Source organism: Macrobrachium nipponense, chromosome 2 (genome assembly GCF_015104395.2).
Source record: "Macrobrachium nipponense isolate FS-2020 chromosome 2, ASM1510439v2, whole genome shotgun sequence".
Classification (NCBI taxonomy): domain Eukaryota; kingdom Metazoa; phylum Arthropoda; class Malacostraca; order Decapoda; family Palaemonidae; genus Macrobrachium; species Macrobrachium nipponense.
In genome coordinates this window covers 133,365,992-133,388,983 of record NC_087201.1, presented here as the reverse complement: position 1 = coordinate 133,388,983, position 22,992 = coordinate 133,365,992, and the positions used below count along the sequence as shown (strand labels likewise).

General features: G+C 35.1%; 3 protein-coding genes across 3 annotated transcripts in view; 2 read left to right on the top strand and 1 right to left on the bottom strand.

Annotated features, from left to right (window-relative positions):
* The window catches only part of LOC135220996 (uncharacterized), a 114,672-nt gene extending 93,885 nt beyond the window's left edge, over positions 1-20,787 (top strand). Inside the window, exons 9-15 of the mRNA XM_064258699.1 lie at positions 293-407; positions 1,124-1,231; positions 2,793-2,843; positions 11,828-11,923; positions 14,394-15,623; positions 18,109-18,304; positions 19,150-20,787. Of these exons, the coding sequence (XP_064114769.1) occupies positions 293-407; positions 1,124-1,231; positions 2,793-2,843; positions 11,828-11,923; positions 14,394-14,480 (457 nt within the window). The 3' untranslated portion in view covers positions 14,481-15,623; positions 18,109-18,304; positions 19,150-20,787. The remainder of the gene's footprint in view (positions 1-292; positions 408-1,123; positions 1,232-2,792; positions 2,844-11,827; positions 11,924-14,393; positions 15,624-18,108; positions 18,305-19,149) is intronic.
* Positions 1-22,992, bottom strand: part of LOC135221001 (glutamate dehydrogenase, mitochondrial-like) — a 452,434-nt gene that overhangs the window by 345,273 nt on the left and 84,169 nt on the right. The window lies entirely within an intron of this gene.
* LOC135221003 (rhodanese domain-containing protein CG4456-like) overlaps positions 22,494-22,992 on the top strand; it is a 233,333-nt gene continuing 232,834 nt past the window's right edge. Inside the window, exon 1 of the mRNA XM_064258717.1 lies at positions 22,494-22,558. The gene's annotated coding sequence lies outside the window, so the exon portion shown is untranslated. The remainder of the gene's footprint in view (positions 22,559-22,992) is intronic.

The following is a 22,992-nucleotide window of genomic DNA, read 5'->3' as shown; positions in this document are numbered from 1 at the left end:
GACACTGTAATTATTATATTGACAAATAATAATATTTAGTTTTCATTCTTTTTATTCTTATATCATCCTCGTGGCAACTCTATTTATTGCAATAAAAATGCTTTCCATATAATACTGATACATCTGTGATGCACTCTCAGAATTATAGATGCAACCTTAATTATTTACTAAAATATCATTCAAGAATAAACAAAGTATTTACTAACAACTAATAGACATCATAATCCTTGATGCATTAGAAGTTGGGGTAAAATTGCGCAGGTTCATTGTCACGAGAGATTGCGCTTTCCAGGTATGTCTTCGGGAACAGGGTAGTCAAATCCCTCAATCGTTTGGTGGCCACGTGCGCTCTGCTCAAAAGGGCAGATTACCAGGTGTCCTTGCTATATGCATATAATTTGCAACAGGTAACTAATGCTCATCATTTGTCTGTAGCTCTGCTAGCATTGCAGACACCACCCTACTGATGAACGTTCAATTTGCAAACATTCAGAGATACAAACAAACGGGATCGCAAATCAAAATTGTGTTCAGTGCGGTTTCCTTTTCTCCCCGTAAGTTCAGATTTTGTTTTGCCCGCATATTCTGTACATACAGTACTGTATGTGCAATGTATTGTGTTAAGATGCAAAAAAAAAAACGTATAGTACTGTATTGATTTTATATAATACTGAACTTCTATAGGCTTGAACAGTAACCAACCGACAAACAATTCAACATACAAACAGCCTTCCGATAAATAACTCGTTTGTATATAGTAGGGTGATGTCCGTACTTAACTCCGTCTTATTTATACAAGATTTTATAAGGTATACAATTGTAGATTTACGTACTGTTAATCCTTATTTCTGCTTGTGAACATCTTTCTTCCTCTTCAGTCAGTTTTCATAGGTAGAACCACTTGATTTCTCCCATGAGCGAACTAGATACAATACCCTGTTTTCAGTGCGATCTGCACTTTGCCTTATGGCTTACAAAGTAGTTGGTATTATGCTAATCGTTGAACAAAATCCTCCATTCATCTTGATGCTATCTTCAATCTCTCAATAGATACAATCGATTTTATACCTTTTCTGTAAGCCACTGAGTTTAGTATTTTCTTCAAGAAAACTTTTCTTTGCAGGTTGGTCAGATAGTTCGAACAGTTGGCGAATCATCTCTTTCCTCCTCTGTTTCATGGAGTGAGGACCAGTGGATTAACCGCCCTTGGCTTTCCCCTTGGATGAGTTCGGTAAGATGTTAAGAAATGTGGCATTTGAGGAAATTTTGCTCAGAATCTTGCATTTTAAGAGAGCGTGAGACTGCGGAAGAGTGGATTTCTTAAGAGCAAGGTTGATCAGAATTGAAATCCTTGTTTGACAGAATTGCAGTGTTAAACTCGGATGTTAATTAGCCTCAACTTTAAAGTGTGAGAATGATGCAGTTTTAATGATATAGTCTTGTAGATGTGATCACCTGCACCTGAGTAGATATAGGATTTTTACCGCGTTAATTTACAGAGCTTCAGCTTATTTAAACTACGTTGTTGAAACTTTTAATCTTATGCATAAACTTGAAATGTGTTGACATGAAACATTTAGGGTTCATGACATTTTAAATCACTAACTTGTTCTTTTTCAGTCACATTGATTTGTTTTATTTTGTTGTCATAAATACTCATTAGATGAGTAAGTGAAGTTACTATAAAATTATTGAGTACAATTCCAAATAATTCATTAATGATTATTAACCAATACCATTTTTTATAAAAACGGACAGAAGGGCTTGGGAATTTTAACTGCTTTGTCCATGATTTAACACCTTACTCAAAGACCATTTGAATGCCTTTCTTTTTCAAAAACTGTTGGCCTGAATATGGAATGGTGAGAGAGCAGAGAAAGGATTTACGTCCTATAGTAGATTCACATCAACCGTGCATGCGATATCTAGGCCCGTCCATTACGACACTCCTGATTGGCTGTTAATAAGCCAGTCACAGGGCACATAGGCAGGATGTATGTTCCAACTCTTCTGAGGGATACTTTTGAAACTTATCCCTCAGGAGAAATGGAATGTACATCCTGGCTTGTGAACTCTCGAGAGAGACAGAGTTTCCAGCCCTGTGATTGGCTTATCAACAACCAATCAGGAGCGTCATAAGGGACTGGCCTAGACATCAGATGCACAGTTGATGTGAATCTACCATAGTACATTAACATTCTCCCTGGAATCAGTTTCAGATAAGATACGAAGGTGCTACAGCTATAGTAGGTTCACATCAACCGTGCATCTGATGTCTATGCCAGTCCCTTATGACGCTCCTGATTGGCTGTTGATAAGCCAATCACAGGGCTGGAAACTCTCGGTCTCTCTCGAGAGTTTGCATAGGCAGGATGTATGTTCTACCTCTCATGTGGGATACTTATGAAAGACGTATCCATCAGGAGAGGTGGAACATACATCCTGCCCATGTGAACGCTCGAGAGAGAGACAGTTTCCAGCCCTTTGATTTTGATTGGCTTACCACAACCAATGAGGAGCGTCGTAAGGGGCTGCCCTAGACATCAGATGCATGGTTGATGTGAGTCTACTATAGTATTATTTTACTGAAGTTGTTAAGTTCTTCCATAAAGTTCTTGTAAGGCTTACTTTCCTTCAATTTTGAAGAGACATAAAAAAAAAAGTTTGAAGACATAAAAAAAAAAAGGTTGAAAATTACAATAGAGAAGATTGTTTAACGCTGGAATTTGCATATTCTGGATTTGCTTCTTTTGAATGATTAATACTAATATTTTTTTTCCATTCATTTCCAGCATGAAAAACTACTATTGTCCTTGCCATGTCTCAACCCAATTAGTGCACAGGTATGTTCTTAACGCAGTCACCATTACAGTCATTAAAATTTTATGCCTCTTATTTTTGCATGGATTAAGCATAATTTACAATGGCATTTGTTGATAGCCAAAATATATGAAAATTTCATATCTATTGCTGCATAACTTACAGATTGTTCAGTAAAAATAGTGGTAATGCTAAAATTTACAATTTCGAAAGATAAGTTGCGAGGAGTTTAACTATGCCAGTTATATTCATGGGTCAAACAAAATATGAAAATGAGTTTCTGCTATATATTTTGATAAAACATGTTTTCTGCAGTGGTCACGTCTTGGCGCACATTATGACAGCCTTGTTGTATGTCGGCGAAAAATGAATGGATTTCCGCAGTGTCTTTTCAAGCGCCTCAGTGGCGTGATCGGTATGGTCTTGGCCCGCCGCCTCGGTGGCCGCGAGTTCGATTCTCGGGCATTCCACTGAGGGGTGGTGAGAAATGTGAGTTTCTGTTGATAGAAGTTCACACTCGACGTGGTTCGGAAGTCACGTAAAGCCGTTGGTCCCGTTGCTGAATAACCACTGGTTCCATGCAACGTAAAAACACCATACAAACAAACAAACTGTCTCGAAGGACTACTATACATATCATTTGCAAACATGAACAGCTCCACACTCCTTTCACGACTCGTTTTCGTGTCCCACAACTTTGAACATTTCGTCTAATTTCCACTGTCTCACTTCTCTCACGAACAGCCACACAGAATAAACAATCCAAACTTGACATTTCTCATTGACCAAAAATCTGAATTGCTTGCAACATTTTATCCTCTGTTATGCATATCAGCATCAGCAATATTGCATCTATTTATTCCATCGTAAGTTTTTTCGAAGTCCATTTGTGCTATGTATAGCAATTTTCCTGTACTCGCAGAATTCTCTCATAATTTTTTCATTACAGACATTTGATCTATACCCCGCCCTCCTTGTATATCAGAATCTTTGAATGTATCTGCAATTATATATTCTACTGAGTAATGTTATTCCCTACGAGTTTCAGTCCTTTTTTTCACCTTTACTTTTGCATACTTTAACAATTACTCTTCCCATTCATTACCACGGAATCTTTCTTTCATCCAGTCTAGATTATATATACTTACCCAAAGACCTTAGCCAAATCCCTGATTAACGTCCAACAAAAGACATCCCCGAAGGACACAGGCGTTTACAAAATCCCATGCCTGGACTGTGACCAATTTTACATGGGATTTACAGGAAAATCACTTCCCCAGATATTAATACAGCATAAACGGTCAGTTACGTATGGACAACAGAACTCAGCTATTTTCAACCATATAAATGAACATCACCATAGAATAAACTGGAATTTGTCACGTATAATTTACAGCAGCAACTGCCGGTACAAGAGTCAAATGATGGAATCGGCCTTGATTAAGGAGAGGCAGGTAAGGAATATCTCAAAGGGAGCATGGGACTCAGATATCATCGATAAGGTTTTCATTCAACCAATGCTAAGAAGATTAAAGGAAGGTTATCAGCGAGAGTGACCTAAATTGGCTTACCTGTGGAAGGACCTCTTGGTATAAATACCACCTTTTCTGTAACTTTTCTCATTCATCTACCTGAAAAGGAAGACAGCAGTCTCCGAAATATAGTATTTCTCTCTCTATATTTTGGTGTTTGTATGAGCTCCTTTTATTATATATATAATATATATATTATATATATATATATATATATATATATATCATATATATATTTGTATAAAATATAACCTAGACTGGATGAAAGAAAGATCCCGTGGTAATGAATGGGAAGGATAATTGTTAAAATATGAATATAGTTAGCAAGCTACAAATGCCGTTTGATTTTCTATCCACACTACTTCGGGAACATCCCTAATGGGGAATTATCACCGAAGGGGAATTTTAAATTATAAATGGATCGGTACTGTTGGGTGTCGATCCAAAGACACATACTTTTCCAACGCATGACGTAACGCGAAAGAACGAGTGTTGTCATATTTCCCATGTTGTTGCCAATTTCTTTTTATGTTCCTTTTTCACAAATATCGGTAGTTAAAGATCAAATTCCTTAAAAGCAACACGAAACATTTATTCAATAGAAACATATATTCCATGAAATAAGTCCAGAAAACAAACAAAAAATATTAATTTTTTGTTTTATTTTATTGCACGTTTTAATTTGGCAAAAAATTCAAATTACTTCAATAGGAAGAAGATCAACACCAATTGATTTCAATTCACACGCAAGCATCCTTAAAGCTTTATTGTAAAAAAAGATTTCATTCGCCATATAAAGTTGACTTGTTAATTTTATTGATCCAGAGCCTTTAGTCACTTTGAATGTCAGGCATCTTTTGATCTAAATGAGGACACTGCACTGAATTTTTTTAACGATGTAGCCACCTACGTATATATCACAAGTTTTTTCAATTACATCAGATATTGACTTCGAATTATTTGGATAAGCTGAAAAACTGGCCATATCCTCTGGAGTCTTGTTTGTATTGTTGTTCTCAAATTCTAGATCCAAGTCTTTATTCTATATTATGTTGCTTGTTATGCAAATTTCTAACGCAAGTTTACGCTCATCATAGGATTTAGCTTCGCTTGATGCATTTCATCGACACCAACTCAGCTGATAAGCAATTATTTTCATTCTTCTTATTTACGTTTTTATCGCTGATTAGATCAACGTTCTTACTAAAACGCAGCTTTCTAATTCTATATATATAGTTAACAGCACCAGGGTGATCATGCAGTCCACTCATCTGTCTGAAACACCCAAAACACTTTTCTAGTGGGTCCTGATTCAATTATTATGTTAATACATATTCTGTATTATAGTTTATTTTATTAACATCTCATATAGACCCACTCATGAGTGACACGGTACAAATCACGCTCTTTTGAAAATTGTGTGTGCTTGATCTTGCGTTGCATACTCCCATTTTTGTCATTACATTGATAATTTTACTCTACATAGAAGGGTTTTCTGGTTGTCTAAGTCAGTTCCATGAGCATTCCTTGATTTTACATCTCCAATCATGCATGATGAATGCATGAGATCAAACCAGTCATTTATCATAGAGATAAATTCCATTCCACAGTAACCATCCAGATACTGCATCCCAACAGTCCCCTCTCACATAAAAGTTCGATAGACTTAGCATATTTTAAATGATGAAGTTCAGCTTTTTCAAGTTGATACGAATTTCACTCATCTTGTGAGCTAGATAGACCATAATCTGTGCGTGTCTTACTTAACATTTCCCTCATACAAGAATAAAAAATCAGTCATTTTATTGGGTTTATCCTAGATCGTGGTTATCACTTAGATAATAATTCACTCTCTCTCATCTCTCTCTCTCTCTCTCTCTATCTCTCCTCCCTCTCTCTCTTCTCTATTATATATAATATAATATATCTATTATATATATATAATATATATATAATATTATATATTTACGTATGAGCCGGCCTCGTGTGGCCCAAAACATAAAAGGAAATGTTATATGGAAATGCAAGGTAGCTAGATTTTAACTTACCTTAAAAAAGGGGGGTTTTGGCATTATTATTTTTAGAGAAAAAAGGTCGCCAGAAAACTCAGCTAATTACTTTACATACATTTATTTACAAGAGGCCGTTGTAATGGCCTGGAGAAAGAGTAAATGCTGCTTGTCCGCACGGGGACTAATATTATCTCTCACAAGGGGATAGTTGGCTAAAATGAGATTCACGTAAAAGCTGGTTTTCAAAATTATTCGTATTATCTTGCGGTAATGCAGCACTCGCGCTCGCAGGCATGAAGACTTGGACATGTGACTCAGCAAATCTTAAATACTTGAGGCTGGAACATGGGTCGTGCTATGAAGAGATGTTCCCACCAGCGTTTGACAGGGATGACTTCCCGTCAGAGGAGGAGAAGAGGCGCGTCCGCCTTGCTTTAGGTCTCGCTTCGACTGAGACAGATGCTAGGTGTCTTGGAAATGCAGGGATTTCACACACCGCCTCGGGCACTGCCTGAAAGTGGAAAACAACAACCAGCAAATTTGGAAGGAAAAAGGTCTTATTGTAGGAGTCCCTAAAACCCATATCGAGGCCTAGCTAATCCCGTGACTTGCCCCATTTTACCCTAAGATTCAGCCTGACCCGGAAATTCCTTTTCACCCTTCCTAACGCGTATTCTCTCCCAAAATCAGCTGATTTAGGAGAAAACATGGCTGCTCATTTAGAAATAAAATAGATTAAATAAATGCTGGGGAGACGAGGTGATCTATATTTGTAACTATATATGTATATATATATATATATATATATATATATATATATATATATATATATACATATATGTATGTATGTATGTATGTTATTCGAGCTACAAATGTCTTTTAATATCTAATTTGCTCTACCTCAGAATTGATATATTTTCATATATGTAAACCGAAGGGGAATTTTTTAGTTGATAATAATTTAGTCCCTGATGGGGTCAAACCACCGTCCACCGGACAGGATCGAAATTAGGACGACATTGACGTTAACGGTTCGGCTAACAACGTCGACCTGACTTCGTTCCTGTCCACTGGACAGTGGTTCGATCTCATGAGGGGACGAAATTATTATCAAATAAAAAATTCCCCTTCGGTTTATATATATGAAAATATATCAATTCCGAGGTAGCCCGAATTAGATATTAAAGGACATTTGTAGCTCGAATAATTTATATGAATCACGGTGATGTGATAATTATTCATGTATGTATGTATACTTTAATGAAATCGCTGGAAAAATTAATTTTGGGGATAAACCCTGACTAATTTCAATTTAAATATTTCTAAGATTAAGAAGTCTTCAAGACCCCTTGAAGATGTCTTAGAAATACTAAAGACAAAACTGGCCAGGATTTATAGCTATAGCAGTCCACCTAGCTTTGCAGCTAAGCCCTGTCCACTGATTATGTCAAAACCATTCATGAAGCTGAGTTGGCAATAGTTTCGAAAAGTTGGTTAATCTGTGGTTCTTTTCATCTTCATTTATTTTGCATTGGTTATTTTACTGAACTAGAATGTGTCGTGCTGATTTTCAAAAGAAAATGTTCGGCGATGCAGAGGTGTCACATGGAATGTCTGCATTTGAATCGTGCACTTGAATCACTGTCTGATTTTGTCAAGCCTGTTCACCACTCTAAATTTAAACATAATGACTTTCTCAGAATTATGCAGACAAGACTTTCTCAGATCTATGTAGATTGGTATTTCATACTGATTTCAGGCAATTTTACATTTTAATAATCATAAAATCGATTCCATTGCAATCGTTTACACATTCGAAGGGATAACAAGCAGTAACTGCACTCTACAAAACAAGAATATGCCTATGTTTAACTTCGAGTTACAGTGTGAAATCTATGAATATATGTGTGTATATATTGTTTTCTCATTCTTAGTGTCTGAAAAACTGTGGAAATGACTTACTGGCACTCTTAAAAGGCCTTGCTAGAGAACGGAAACATAAGAACAAAATCTACGGCTGAAGGCTGGTATCAATGGAGGGAAAAGTTATGTAAAACTCTAGAGATTTAGTTTAACTGAAGTATATTTACACTAAATTGTATGAGAAAGCAATTTACACCTCAAGGGTGACAGGGACTCGAATGGGCCCAGAAATTATATGGAAGGCGGTTGATTGCAGGTCAACTGGGATACATGGCTGGGAAATTATCCAGGAACAGAAATAAGATTTGTGCACAGAGTTGCTTAATAGTCCTGGCGCTGCTTCTAAGGGATTCCATATTTCTACCACAGAGACGAGATATTTGCATCTGCAAAGAGATTGTATGTCAGGATCAATACTAAGGCAGTAGACAAGTGGGGAATGTTAAACATGATTCTGTCTTATTATTCCACATCAAAGTTCACTCACAGGGATATAGAATGACTGAGAGCTTATACAGAAAGTATGCTTCGTTGTTTTATTAACTAAAGGGATGGTCAGCATTAAACAATGTTACTTTCAGATGTAGCAGACGTTAGTCTAGATAGGAATATCACCATTAGGTTTAATAACATTACTAGCATCACAAGGGGAATTATTTCCAGCATTGATGGTAGCAATGGGTGACTGCGTTACGGTAACCAAAAATAGGGAATGTGATGCTGAGCTAACAAGGAAAAGTTGCTTTGAAAAAATAAAAAGGAAGTACAGACAAGAGGAAAACAACGGTAACCGACTGCACTTGAAATTACTCCATTGCAGTACCTGAGCATCCATGCTGTCTTGGCTTCTTTCAAATTGCTAGCTGAAGTTTCTCACCATGTAAATGAACACATGGGGGTCCCTAGAGGAAAGGGAGAGCAAGGAGGGTAAGGAGTGAGCATGGCGACAGCTTAAGAAGTTCTAAGGAAGCTTTATAACCTCGCCTACAACTCTCTTTTTCCAACATGTGCTCTGCCCAAGGTCATCCACTTTCTCCTTCTAATATAAGCCCCGCCCAGAATCTGAATCACAGGGTCCTGCTGCATTCTTGTGGGGATTAATTTCAAAGGCAGCCAATCAGAAGGGACAAAGAGGTACTCAAAGAGAATGGAGGCTGGTGAAGAGGGGCGACTGAAAAAATGTCTGGATTTCCTTCTAAAATGAGTTATTTTGCCTTGGTTCTGGCTTAAATCCTGAGCAATGTATATACATATGTGTTTATATATTTTTTTATCTAAATTCTTACACAATAATCCAGTTGAAGGCAAGCTTAGATATAAAAATACATTTAGGTTTGTAGATGATTTATTATCATTAAATAATAAAGATTTGTTCTTTGGTATTCATTTATTATATCTAAGAGTAGATGAAGTATTGAAAATTTGGAGAGACACAGTCACTTGTAAACACTTTTCCAGTTCACTTTGGGTAGCTCATCATCTGTTTACCCTGCAAGATTATCAGCTAAACTTAAACGTGTTTAATGGTTCTTATAAAAGATATAAATACTTTAGATGTATTATCATTGCATCCTGGTGGTATTAACTAAGCAATTTTTATATATATATATATATATATATATATATATATATATATATATATATATATATATGTGTGTGTGTGTGTGTGTGTGTGTGTGTGTGTGTGTGTGTGTGTGTGTTTTTGTGTGTGTATACGTATAACCTTGAAATAATTCTGAAGAGTCCGCATTATCACTGTCTGATAGATGTTAAATGATGAGGTATGCATTTCTTAGTGTATTATGAGTGATAAAACAGCAAGTCGCTACTAACTCTTCTCTCAGCATCAATTGTTTCTGATATTGATTTTTCCTTTGTAGTATTTTATGCTCCTTTATATGATTTTTCCTTTGTAGTATTTTATGCTCCTTTATATGATCTTTATTGCCCATGTTTATACCACAGTTCCCTGATACTCCGAATAGCTGCTTTACACAATAAACTTAAAGGCGCACCAGTGTTTGCGTTGGCAGAGCTTTGTTTTTAAGGTCATAGGCCCTTGGCACTTAGAGGCTGGATTTGCCACGAGAATGATTAGATGCAATTCTATTACGAATGGCCCGACCCTCACTTTCCCAGTAATTACTCGCAATAGCATTTATCAAGATTTTTCTCCAGTATCATCGTAATCTCGAGGCTTTGAACGCACTAGTTTTATCAAATCTAATCTTGTAACCAGAAAGAGGAAACATGTCATAATTATGCAAGCAGCTCTTGACTTGTCTTTCTCTCCGTTTTCATTTACCAATATTGCATGACGGAAGGGTTTCTTTTCAGCTCTTCAAACACGGTCGAATTTACTAGTCACTCGTACGAATTAAGTCCATCCCTGAAAAGCTCTTAATTTATAAGATATGTGTTCAAGTAGTGTTTTAATGTCAGATATAAGTAGACTGCCGAAATTTGTCTTTCCTCCTGATAAGGAAACGATGTTCCGAATTAACTTTCTGGCATGTGCTTAATTATATTCCTTACCATTTAGTGTCTTCACATGGTAACACTTCCCCAAATGTTCTCACAGAGGTAACAATTATCATGAGTGTGTGTTTATGTACACGTACGTATGCGGGCTCGCGAGTTGGTAAGACTCACAATCTATCCTAGAACTTACTAGATTATTTTCCTTTACTCCACTACCATTTTTTTTTTCACGAATCTACTTAATAATTGTCCCAGTGATATGATTCATTCTTAATAGTATAAGAATAAGGGAAGTTTAATTTCGTCCTGATAGTCCTGTGATCATCTACTTATCTATTAATAGCGATGAATAACTATTATTGACCTTTATTTTTCCCAAAACCGTACAATTAATTTTGCTGGAAGTTTGTTTTAACGTCTGATAATTAAGAAATAGCTTTCTTGATTGTCTACCGTGAGTACAGTCAGCAGGAATATACTAAATGCTCATTGATTTATAAAGAGATTTACATTTTGGTGTAGCCTACTCTGGTGTGTTTTGGTTGACACCCTGAAGGGAAGGGAATATAATATATCTTATATATATATATATATATACGTATAAATATTGTATATGCATATATATATATAAATATATATATATATATAGTATATATATAGTATATACGTATAAATATTGTAATAATATATATATATATATATATATATATATATATATACATATATATATATATATATATAAATATATATATAAAATTATATATATATTATATATAGATATCTATATATATATATTATATATATATATATATATATAATATATATATATATATGTATATATATATATATATCATATATATATATATATATGTATGTATATATATATATATTATATATATATATATATATATATATATATATATATATACGTATATATATAATATATATATATATATATATATAGTTATAATAAATGTATATTTTTTTTATTATCCGCATTAAGAATATATTTATACGATGCTATACGAAGGTTCATTTCTTCTGATGTTTATTTTTCAGGTTATCCTTACAGTATTGTCCCTCCGAGATGTGCTCACGATGCCTCTCCCAGCCCTCATCAAGTCTTTGCCCTGGATTAGCAACAAAGTGCTAGCGGTAGGTTTCATTCATCTATCCATGTACGTACTTTCCAAACTTACCTTCAGTAACGGTACCTGAAGAGAGAAACGCAAGTCAATATTCACTGACACATTCATTCTTTAACTGCTGATCCATGTATTAATTTGTGCACAAATGCACAAACACACACACACATATGCATATATATATATATATATATATATATATATATATATATATATATATATATATATATATATAATGATCGAAGCGAAGCCGTTATTGGAAACAGGCTCATTTCTGGCGGCCCGTCTCTAACGCTACTCAAATGCCAATATCTCCAAAAGTATGGAAGATACAAGCAAAATTCTTTGGGCAGTTAAAACCTTACGTCTGTAAATTTCATCTCATATGAGATGTACTTTAGAAATATCATACATTCCATATTTAAATAAGTTTTTAATTGCTGCTATATAATTTTCTCAAAATTTATGATTTCAGCACCAAATTCGTTAGTTTTTCTCGAATACTAGGCTTAGTTAAACTATTTCTTCTCACCTCTGCTATAAAGAATCATTTCGCGTTGTATAATATGTTATATTGTTGATGTTGGAAGACTATTTGAAATGCAATTAACGATGACGTTTATGTACCACAGAGTTCCGAGACACCTAGCTAACCCATTGATGGTTTATATATATATATATATATATATATATATATATATGTATATATATATATATATATATATATGTATGTATGTATGTATGTATGTATAAGACAGAATACGTCGGTGCAAGCGGGCCACAGCATATGGAAGGACAGGGTGACAAGATAGCCGGTCATCAGGTGATACATTTATTGCCAACGCGTTTCGTAACACATAGCTACATCATCAAGGCTAAACGAGAAACGACACAAATTAAAAATACATAGAATATAAAAAAAAAACATCTGGATCGGCGAAGATTCAGCAGGAATAAAATGAGACAAGTATTAACACACCTATTATTATATTTATTGGCAAGATTTTCGAGAGATTATAAAATCATTGGGGCTGTAAATCAAAACAAATCATAATTTAAAACAGGCGAAGTAAAATCACTTACAAAGCTTAAAATCATTAAAACATAATATGCAAAATCATAAGCACGTTGAAATATTAAAAACAAAAATAAGAACTTCAAAAGGAGAAATACAACCACCTAATTGTGTTGGAACTAAAAGGTCTGGTTGTTTAGTGAAGGAATAGGCTGCCTGATAATTATTAATGATTCCAAAATAGGGAGAGAGTAGTCAATCGTTGGCTTTGCAACAATATTGAAATCATCATATAAAAATAAAGTTTTACATTAACTGCAGTGGCAGTGTAGTTTAGAGAATTCTTTTGTTTAATATAAAGGGCATCCTGCATGGTGACTGCCTCCAAGATGAGAACGTCCTCTTACATTGACGTGTTTCCCAGTTGTACATTTTATGCAAGTAAAACAAGACCACCAAAGTTCGCAGCAGAGTAGAAGGCTTATCTTTATCATGAAACAGTGAACTCAGTCGTAGGGTTTTTAGGAATTAATTTAATATAGTTTAGATTAATATAATATTGTTTGAATATAGTTTAATGAACCTACTGAGTCACATTTCTAGGCTCATAACTCGCCTGAAGAATTTGTTTTGCGTATTAAAAAAAATCAGAATCAAAATTTGTATGCATTCCGTGTGTATATAAGTCCTTTCTTGTTGTCATAAGTTTTTTTCTCAGTTATGCACCTTTGTCTCAAATATACTTCTTATATTTGGGTTACATCTGGTTCCTTGACACTGTTAAATCAAAGGCAACATAATAGAGTCAGCAGTACTATTTCTCTTGTTTCTTTCCGTCCCCCTGAATTAGCCTTGGCCATTTTCTATCGTTATTGTTTAGTTCACTGTTGGAGTAATATGAGACATTTCCGCATGTATTCAGGTGACCACTTGACTTTAGCAGGAATACTTTCTTAAGCGTTTCCCTGGACCAGTACACCAACATGAAGATTGTTCATCCTATTTCTGTGCTGTTAAACTCTAAACTCTCTCCCTGCTTCTCGTTTCCTTCTTGTAAGAGGAGAGGCATTTGCTTCCTTTTGTTTTCACGCCAATGAAATGGAATGATATGAAATTAAATGAAATAATGACAGTGAATAATAATTAATTCTTTCTAGCCTCCTACTATTTTTTCCTTCAGACTTGGGTATAAGAGGGATGTTTAGTCACCAGTGGCATAAGCCGTACCACATGCATAACTATTTTTTTGGGGGGTGGCTTTGATTTTTGTCTACATTAAGTATGTGGACCGCTTATCAACCTAAGTAGTTGAAATAATTTGAATTAAAATTTTCAATATCTGTGATATATAATTTTTCTTGATTCCGTTTTAATGTTATATGCAGAAATTAGATAAAAATTTTGATATGGCTATTGTCTCGATTATGGAAATCTTTTATAGCATTTTACTTATCTGTTATTTCAGACGATGTATCACTTCCTTCACAGTAAACACATATCCGTGTGTAAAGAGGAATTGAATGAATCTTTGGATGTAATTGACTGCGGTTAGAAACTCCAGCCCCTCCACATCAGGCTAATCCGGCATCTCATGTACAACCAGTTGCAAAGCCGTGTACAGAAGTGAACAACGTCAGTCAAGTAGAACTTGGTGAAACAAATGCTTTTGATCTCAGTTCGAATCAAAGAAATGTTAATGAAGTGGTTTTTGCAGCCCCTTTTATTTCCCAAGGTATAAACGCAAATGTTGCTTATAATGACACTCAGAATATATTGCAAGGTCCCAAGCAAGAACATTGTAATTATTCGACAACTTTTAAAGATTCTCCTACTGAAGATATGTCTGCTCTTCTGAATCCAAAGGCGTTTTTAAATCGTATCACTGATGAATCGTCTCCTATCCTGCAAAATGCCTGTTGCTTGGAAGAGGGTGGTGAGATCAAGAGAGAACCCAGCTGGAACAGTTATTTTCAAGACCAACAGCATTTTCAGTACCCAGAACAGCCTCTATCCTCGGCTGATACTCGACAATCCCCTTATCAAGAAGAGAAGCTACAGTCCCAGCGCTCTGACCCCGAGGGACAGGCCTTAAGAAGGCAGCAGCAAAAGGAGAGTTTTTGTGAGAAGACAGGTACAATGAATCAAGTTCAGTCACATGCATCTCATGTGGATATGCCACGCCAGTCACTTTTGACTGGTAATCCTCACGGAAACTCTAGAGAAGAGTATGATGGCAAACAGTTCAGAAAACGCCAAGATCATCCTTCTTTCTCACAATTTTCGGTTACATCTCCTTACTTTGCTGAGGGATTGAAAGTTCAGGATGACAATAGTTTTGGTTACCAAGCCACTCAAGTGTTCAACAGTGAGGAACCAAGTGCCCAGCCACTCATGTATCCAGCAGCCTCTTCAGTATTTTCTCAAGGAGCACATAAAACGCATATGGGTCCTTTTTCTATGACTGATCATAGAAACTATCTTGAAATACCTATGAATAGCAAGATTTCAAACAAAAGTTTTGTTGACTATACAGAACTAGACAGCAGAGAAAAAGCCACTCATCTCCCGTATCAACATGTATCAGATGCAAGGCAGCCTCTGCATTACCCAGACTTGTATTCCTCTACTCAGGCTTCTTTGGCTTCACAACAGAACTGTAATGTGATTGAAAGGACTTTACCTTATCACAGAGACAGTAAGTAGCTTTCCTTAAATATTGTAACAATTGTTCCTTCCTCTTTTCACTGTGTTTTCTAATGTGCAAAACTGTTTTATGGCAGTGACTGTCTACTTTTTAACAAGGGGTTGTCATGACAATGAAGCTGTCCTCACGAATAAACCTTTCGCAATTTTAAAAGTCCTGTCTCTAAGTGCTTCTAATTTCTTGTAAATCTGTAGACCAGGTGCGCTGTCTCTTCTTTCTGAAAGATGAAGTTTTAAATAAACTGTATTAACTCGTTTATTTTGTGTTGCTTTCATATTGATTTCTTCAGCGTTGATTGTTTTAGATAAAGGAATTATTCTTGAATATGTCTCTCTCTCTCTCTCTCTCTCTCTCTCTCTCTCTCTCTCTCTCTCTCTCTTCTCTCTCTCTCTCTCTCTCTCTCTCTCTCTCTCTCTCTCTCTCTCTCTTCCTTTGAAACAGGCTGCAGAAAGGTAAGTTTTACGTACATTATATAATACAGATCTGACTAAACTCTGAATTATATAGCACAGACAGGCCTGTGAAAATGAATAAGTTTTTGCTAGAAATGTAGAAGTGCTTCGGGAAATACTGAAACTACCCTACTGCTACTCTCTCTCTCTCTCTCTCGTCTCTCTCTCTCTCTCTCTCTCTCTCTCTCTCTCTCTCTCTCTCTCTCTCTCTCTCTCTCTCTTCCTTTGAAACAGGCTGCCGAAAGGTAAGTTTTACGTACATTATATAATACAGTGCTGACTAACCTCTGAATTACATAGCACAGACAGGCCTGTGAAAATGAGGAGTTTTGCTAGAAATGTAGAAGTGCTTCGGGAAATAACTAAAACTACCTTGTCATAATTGATATTGCAGTTTGAAGACCCGTTCCCTTTCTTATCAGATTGGTAAGATCACATTGTTAATAAATTCAATAGCTATGGTAATGTAGTCCAGGTGCTAATATTTTACAGAAGTAATTTTAAATATTCTTGGAACAAAAGGCTTGCTCATTTCACTGCCTTATTTTTCATATGGGACTGTTTACATGATTGTGTTGTATTTTTCTAAATGTTAAAGGTGATCTCCCAAACTTAAAATTATTATGGAACCCCATGTACATGATGGATGTAGATAATTGGACTGTATAATGCATTCATTTAAAAATCTTAATATTTGCTTTTAGAAACTGTCTTTTTGAATTAATATAAGTGCAGCCTTTGACTTGTTAGCCTTGTAAGAGGCCAAGTAAGGTTCAGTTAGCAGTGTATTCAACAAAACTAATACTATTGATTACTCAGTCTCGCACTGTGCTTAAGTGTCATGCATAGGTAACTCTGTCTTTAATGTATTACAATCCTTGATGGGTTTAGTGCCCCTTGCTTCAGAACTTAATTAGTCCTAGAATACTATTCTCTTGTACGGATTTTAGTAGCTTCCCAGATGTAGGCTTTTACCACAATATCTTATCTCAACTGGAACTTCATTAGCACTCTTAGTGGCTGTATCCCAACAATTAGTGTCAACAATTAGCGTGGGCAGCTGTCATTGTATAGTATCACTGTCCACAGCTATTTGTGATGTCATTTTTTTACTGATAAAATTTTGAAAGGTCTTCTGTCTTGCTATTGATCCTGATGTTGGAAAGTTTCATAGCTGCTGTAATGTTACCTTAAAGAGCCATGCACTCTTGGTTTAGTTTTTCTCAAATGTATTGCTGTTTATGTATGTCTGAATTTGTTTATTGAGTCAAGTCTCTTGTTATTTATATCTTCAGTTTCGTATATTTTAACTTTGCAAGTTAGTGACATAATGGCGCCCTTATTGGTTGATTCCATATGAACACTTGTTACTGCTACTAATAATAATGATCATCCAAACACTTACCACCTCACCTATAACCTTAATTTTTTCTTCTTTTACCGTACAAACTCCTGACCTGTTAAATCTTTTGAACTATCTGGCCAACACTTTTTACTGTCTTTACCGATATCTCAATATCTAGTTTGTAAATTTTCCAGAAAGATTAACCATGTCTAAACCTTTTCATTAACTGAAATTACAAGCTGAAGGAATGAGCCACCTGTATGGATGGACTGAATTTTTCAGTCAAGGAAATACTGTGAATTTTCTATAGGACCTTAACACATCTGGCATTAATTTTCTAAATATTGTGAGCAGTGCTCTTTGGCAGACTTATAAAGATTTAAAAGTTATTCTAGTATTGAAAGTTTTTTTTAAATCCCCCCTTTTATCAATGAAAATAAACTGTTTTGGCTTAAAGAAAATTGCTGTTCAGTGTATTACCTTTTATGACAAATATCTATAGTTATTTTTAGGACATTCATATTAAGAATTGTTTTAAACACCTAGCCTCAGAAAAAGATAGTAATTCAGTTCACCCTTCACGCCTTAATACAAAGAGAGTGATTTGTGTCTGGGAAAAACGAAGTGCTTTCTTTAAAAAAATAAAGATTCTTAATCTGCTCCTCAAATGGTTTTACAGGTATGACTGCTGCTCTTGTGCCACCTCCTTCTCCACTTGTTACCCTCCGACAAGACGGCCGTGGCAACGATTACCCAGACCACTACGAGTTCCCTACTAGCCAGGTCAAAATTCCCAGGTCTGCCTCCAACAGGAGGCTCAGTTACACCAAGGTCCCCGGGCAAGGAGGCCAAACTAAATTGGTATTTCATCCCAGGTGGGTTTCAAATGACTTCAAAACATACTTTAGAAATATTTATGTGTTTGGTACAATAAGAATTTATAACTAGTTCGTTCGTTTTATCCATTACCAAAGAATAAGTTGAATATTACGTATATGGTAAAAGGATTTTTGTTCATTATCTTAGACTTTTGCCATTTGAGGTCATCTTTATAAAAGAAACCATATCTAAGTTATTAAAGAGCTGTATTATAGTAAGTGTAAACATTAGGAGAAAATATTATAAGATTTTGCGTTACATAGCATATTGGTCATACAACTATCAAATTATAATGAGGTATTTTTTAAAAAATTCTTTTGAAAACATTTGGTCTTTTAAAGCAATTATTTTAAAACTACACTAAACAGAACAAAGAGAGCTGACACATTTTTCATTATTTAGCAAATTTGGATCATTTTTCCCCACAAAACCCCAAAACTTCACGTACAGACGTGATACTACACTTGTGATGTAACCTCACAAAATCAATCAAGAACTGAAAACAAGTTATGACGTGCATATTTAGAAATGACATACGTAGAACCTTAATATTTTGTGAGCAAGAATAGTACCAGCAAAACTGCCAAAATTTAGCGTTTTTTTTTCTTTAAATAAAGGTGAAAAAAGTTATCACAGAATTGGTGAGCATCTCACATCAATATCTTAAGATGTCCCAATTCAGTTTTAGATAGCAAGTATTTGTTGACAATCCAAAATATAAAGAAATGCATGGATTTTAGTCTTAACCATTCAAGATAATACCTATAAAGTGTTAATTAGTGGACTCTTCTCTGTGGTTTAGCTAGTACGTATTTCTTAAATCTTAGATTCTTATTTACAGGCGCAACATACGTGAAAGAAATTACTGTGAAACCAGGAACATCACACCTAGCCAGATTTCACTGCCAGAGCCATCACCGTTACCCTTTCAAGGTGTAAGACTTGGAAGCACAAAGATCCAAGGACGGGGAGGTCAAACAAAATTATCTTTTAAAAGAATATAGCAGCTTATCATATAGTGGGGAATTTATTGAGTGAAATTAAAGAAGTATTTACTTCGTGAATCTTCTGTTTTAAAATTAAAACCTTAAATAATTTGCTCTCCCTTTTTATTATAGTCGGTGGAGTTTTACTGTAAACCAATATTACTCCTTCAATTGAGGCTATTCATATCAGTTGAAAATAGTTGATTACCTTTTATCTGAAAATTCTGTTATTCGGTTTTTTCTGAAAATTTCTTTTATTACTTTTTTATTTGAAAATTTCTTCCTTGGTATTTGCCATTGTTAAAACCCATTACCTCTGGATTTCTTTCCAGAACTTATGTAATTTAGTTTTCAAAACAAAAGGTCTAAATTATATTTTAGTCCTGTGGTCTAGGAGTCATTAAGTTATTGTATATTTTCGAATGAAAAAATTATGAATGTTATTTTCATTGTAATTTATTTGGTTCTTTGAAAGTAGATCAGTAGAGTCTTAAACCCCACCGTGAATTTCCTTTAGTTTGTTCAGCATGATGATCAAAGGCTTTCATTGTATGAACTCTAGTCATAAAGCCAGAATTTTTACGCTCTTTACGATTGCGAAGTTCATTCTTTGAATTTCAAACTTTTACTTCATTTGCTAGATGTAATTTTCTTTAGTCATCAGTTTCATGTTGAAGTATGGATATGCATATTGGATAGCTTTATTTGTTCAATTTAGATTCAAGTACACCAGTGGGTTAGTGTACTGGTATTTACAATAAGTAGGGTTATTTTTCTTTATACTACAAAATTATTTATTTTTATACAGCAAAATCTGACTACTACATCATTATGTATATGTGAATGAAGAGTCTATTTTACTTCCAGTAGATTATAGCGACTAACTGATGGGAAGAATGTTCTCTGTAGAAGTATTATATTTATAGGGAAGTATACTTGAGGAAAATTATAATTTCTTCAAGCATATTTTTATAGGCAATGATATTTATGGAAAATTACCTGGTTACTTGAAGTATTTTACATAAGATATGTGTGCTGAGAACTATTATATCTCATGTCTATTTTATATAGCATGAAAAGCCTTCTTGATTTTTCTTAAGTGAAGAGGTAAGTTACCCTTTCCTGTAGTGTTGGAAATATTGACTGTTTGTAAATCAGTTTCTTTCTGTAAGTGTTGTCCTAAATTTCTTGATCAAATTATGAATTCTGAATTTTTGGCATGGATAAAGTACAAAGTTCCTCCTTTGAATTTCAAGTCTTAATAATTTCATTTTCTTCATTTTCCAGTCACAAGGCCCTTTCAGTATTCTTGATAGGAATTACTTTTTGGATTGTAAGTTTTTATATCTAGGATCTGATATCGTACTTTTTTTTAGATGAAGATGATGATTATATTTTAGTGAGAGATACTTTTAAATGGAGAGTGTCTTTTCTTATTAATTCTAGTTTTCTTAACTCATTATTTTAGTTTGTCAGAAAACTTTAAATAAACCTGTATGTATAGAAAACTGTCTTTTTAGAAATGCCTTTCCTCATCGTTAGATAATAAGACTAATAGACTATTCCATCCAATGACTCTTAAATACTATATTAATACTTTTATATGTAAAACTGATGGGACTACATATAGGATACCTAAGTCACGTATAGTGGCTTCTTTTCAGGTCCCACTCCATGGAAGGCGCTCTATAGGACCCGCTAATTCAGTTTTCGTATTCGTGACTGAGCAGATACTTTGCAATCATGCAACGTACTCCATTTGGTCAAAGCCACACTGTCATAACACTCAGAAAATAAGAGAGTAGTTTTTCTTAAAAGACCTGACATTTTCTGTCCTCCTGATGTGAAGTGGTAACTTACTGTACAATCTTGGGGGCTAGAAATCTGAAGGCATCCGAATTGTATCATGGCTCAGAATCATTTCAAACAGTCCTTAGCTAGGCTTGTATTGACTCCACTTGTTGGCTGCAAATCTTTCCAATATCTAGGATATCCAGTCTTCATAGTTTTATGAACCATAGCACTAATTTTATACATTATTCTAGCTTTGACAGGCAGCTAGTGCAACTTGAATAATACTAGGGTAATCCTATCCCGAGGTAAAACAGCCTTTGTTAATTTTTCCTCTGATTTTAGTGTTTCCTTACTGCTTGTTAAGTACTGGTAGAGAGCGTTAATAATGACCCAATTATTCAAGTTTTTAACACATCACTCTTCAGATATCTTTTGATAAAGGTAATATTCTTAAGATGACGTCCAGTAACCATTACATCATCGTAGGTTTGAGCAATGAAAGACATTACTGTCCGGCAGCTTCTCGATCATTTAAATAATCATGGCGCCTTCTTTTCTTTTTCTTTTTATTTTTTCCTAACATCATTAGTTAAACCATCTTGAAGTCAACAGTTTAGTGATCCATCGCTGCTTAGATTTTTCAAAATAATAATGTTCGTCTTTCCTCATCCTGTTCTTGTAACCAATATTCACTATTCGTTATTCTTCCATTGTAGCTTGAGGCCAATATCCATAGCTATTTGTCCTCTTTGCACCTCTTTTTCACTCTTGAATTTCAGCCTTGCGTATTCTCGTCACAGCGACAAGGAAGTCTAACATTCTTGTTAAAGGAGGCGATTGTAGCATTATTTTTACAATTAATATAGTCAAGCTAACGTTAGCAGTATTTCTGTGCATTAAAAATGATAACTGACACGTGCAATAAGCAGTACTATAGTCTAGTATACCAAATTATGTCTCACAAATGCGACAGCGTGTCTTGATGCACAGAATGTACCCACTTATAGGTGCATTGTTTGGAGGTAACCTGTTCGTGAGTCTTTCAAGAAATAATAATCTTTTGTGTTTGTTATACATTAATTATAACGACGTGTAGGAAGGAAATTCACCCTTAGAATGAATCTATCCCCCAATCGCTGACTTTGCAAGGTGAATGTCCCAATATAGCGTTTGACAAGGAGCCGTTACAGAGATATACTACTCAATTGCTACTGTTGCGTATATTGTTTTCTGCACGTAAGGATTTCGTCCCCTTACAAATCGTATGAATTTTATGGTACCCTAGTTATAAGAATTGAAGTCTAAACATAAAATAATTATAAAAGTGATTAGGTTTCAAATATAAAGTTTATATAATTTCATGCCAAAGACCTAGGGTAAGCCCAAGTTATGTTTTCCCGCCGGCTGCAAATTTTGTTACTTTGAGTTTTACCGCAGCACCGATCCCACTGTGGAAAACCGGGGTTTTAGGTTGGAAGCAAACCAAAAAAATAACGAATTTCATTATAGAGCAAGCTAGTAAAAAAAAAAAACCCTTTCGTTTTAGTTATTTGTAATAAGGAAAATTAGCTAGGCCTAAAGCACGGTGTGACGGCAATTCTCTTACTTAGGCTATACTAGTATTTACCTAGGTAGTACCTACTTAGTCTACCTACCTAGGTACTACTACCTAGGGTAAAAAGCCGCATGGTACAGGGGTGGACCGTGTACGATCAATGTGTACAACCCCAAAAAAAGTACATTATAACGCGTTCTGACATCGGAGATGGGTATCAGAAGCGACTTGTTGTTGGTGAGAAACGGAGCTAAAGACCTCTACTCGGGTGTCAGGACGCGTTATAATGTACTTTTCTTGGGGTTGTACACATTGATCGTACATGGTCCACCCCTGTACCATGCGGTTA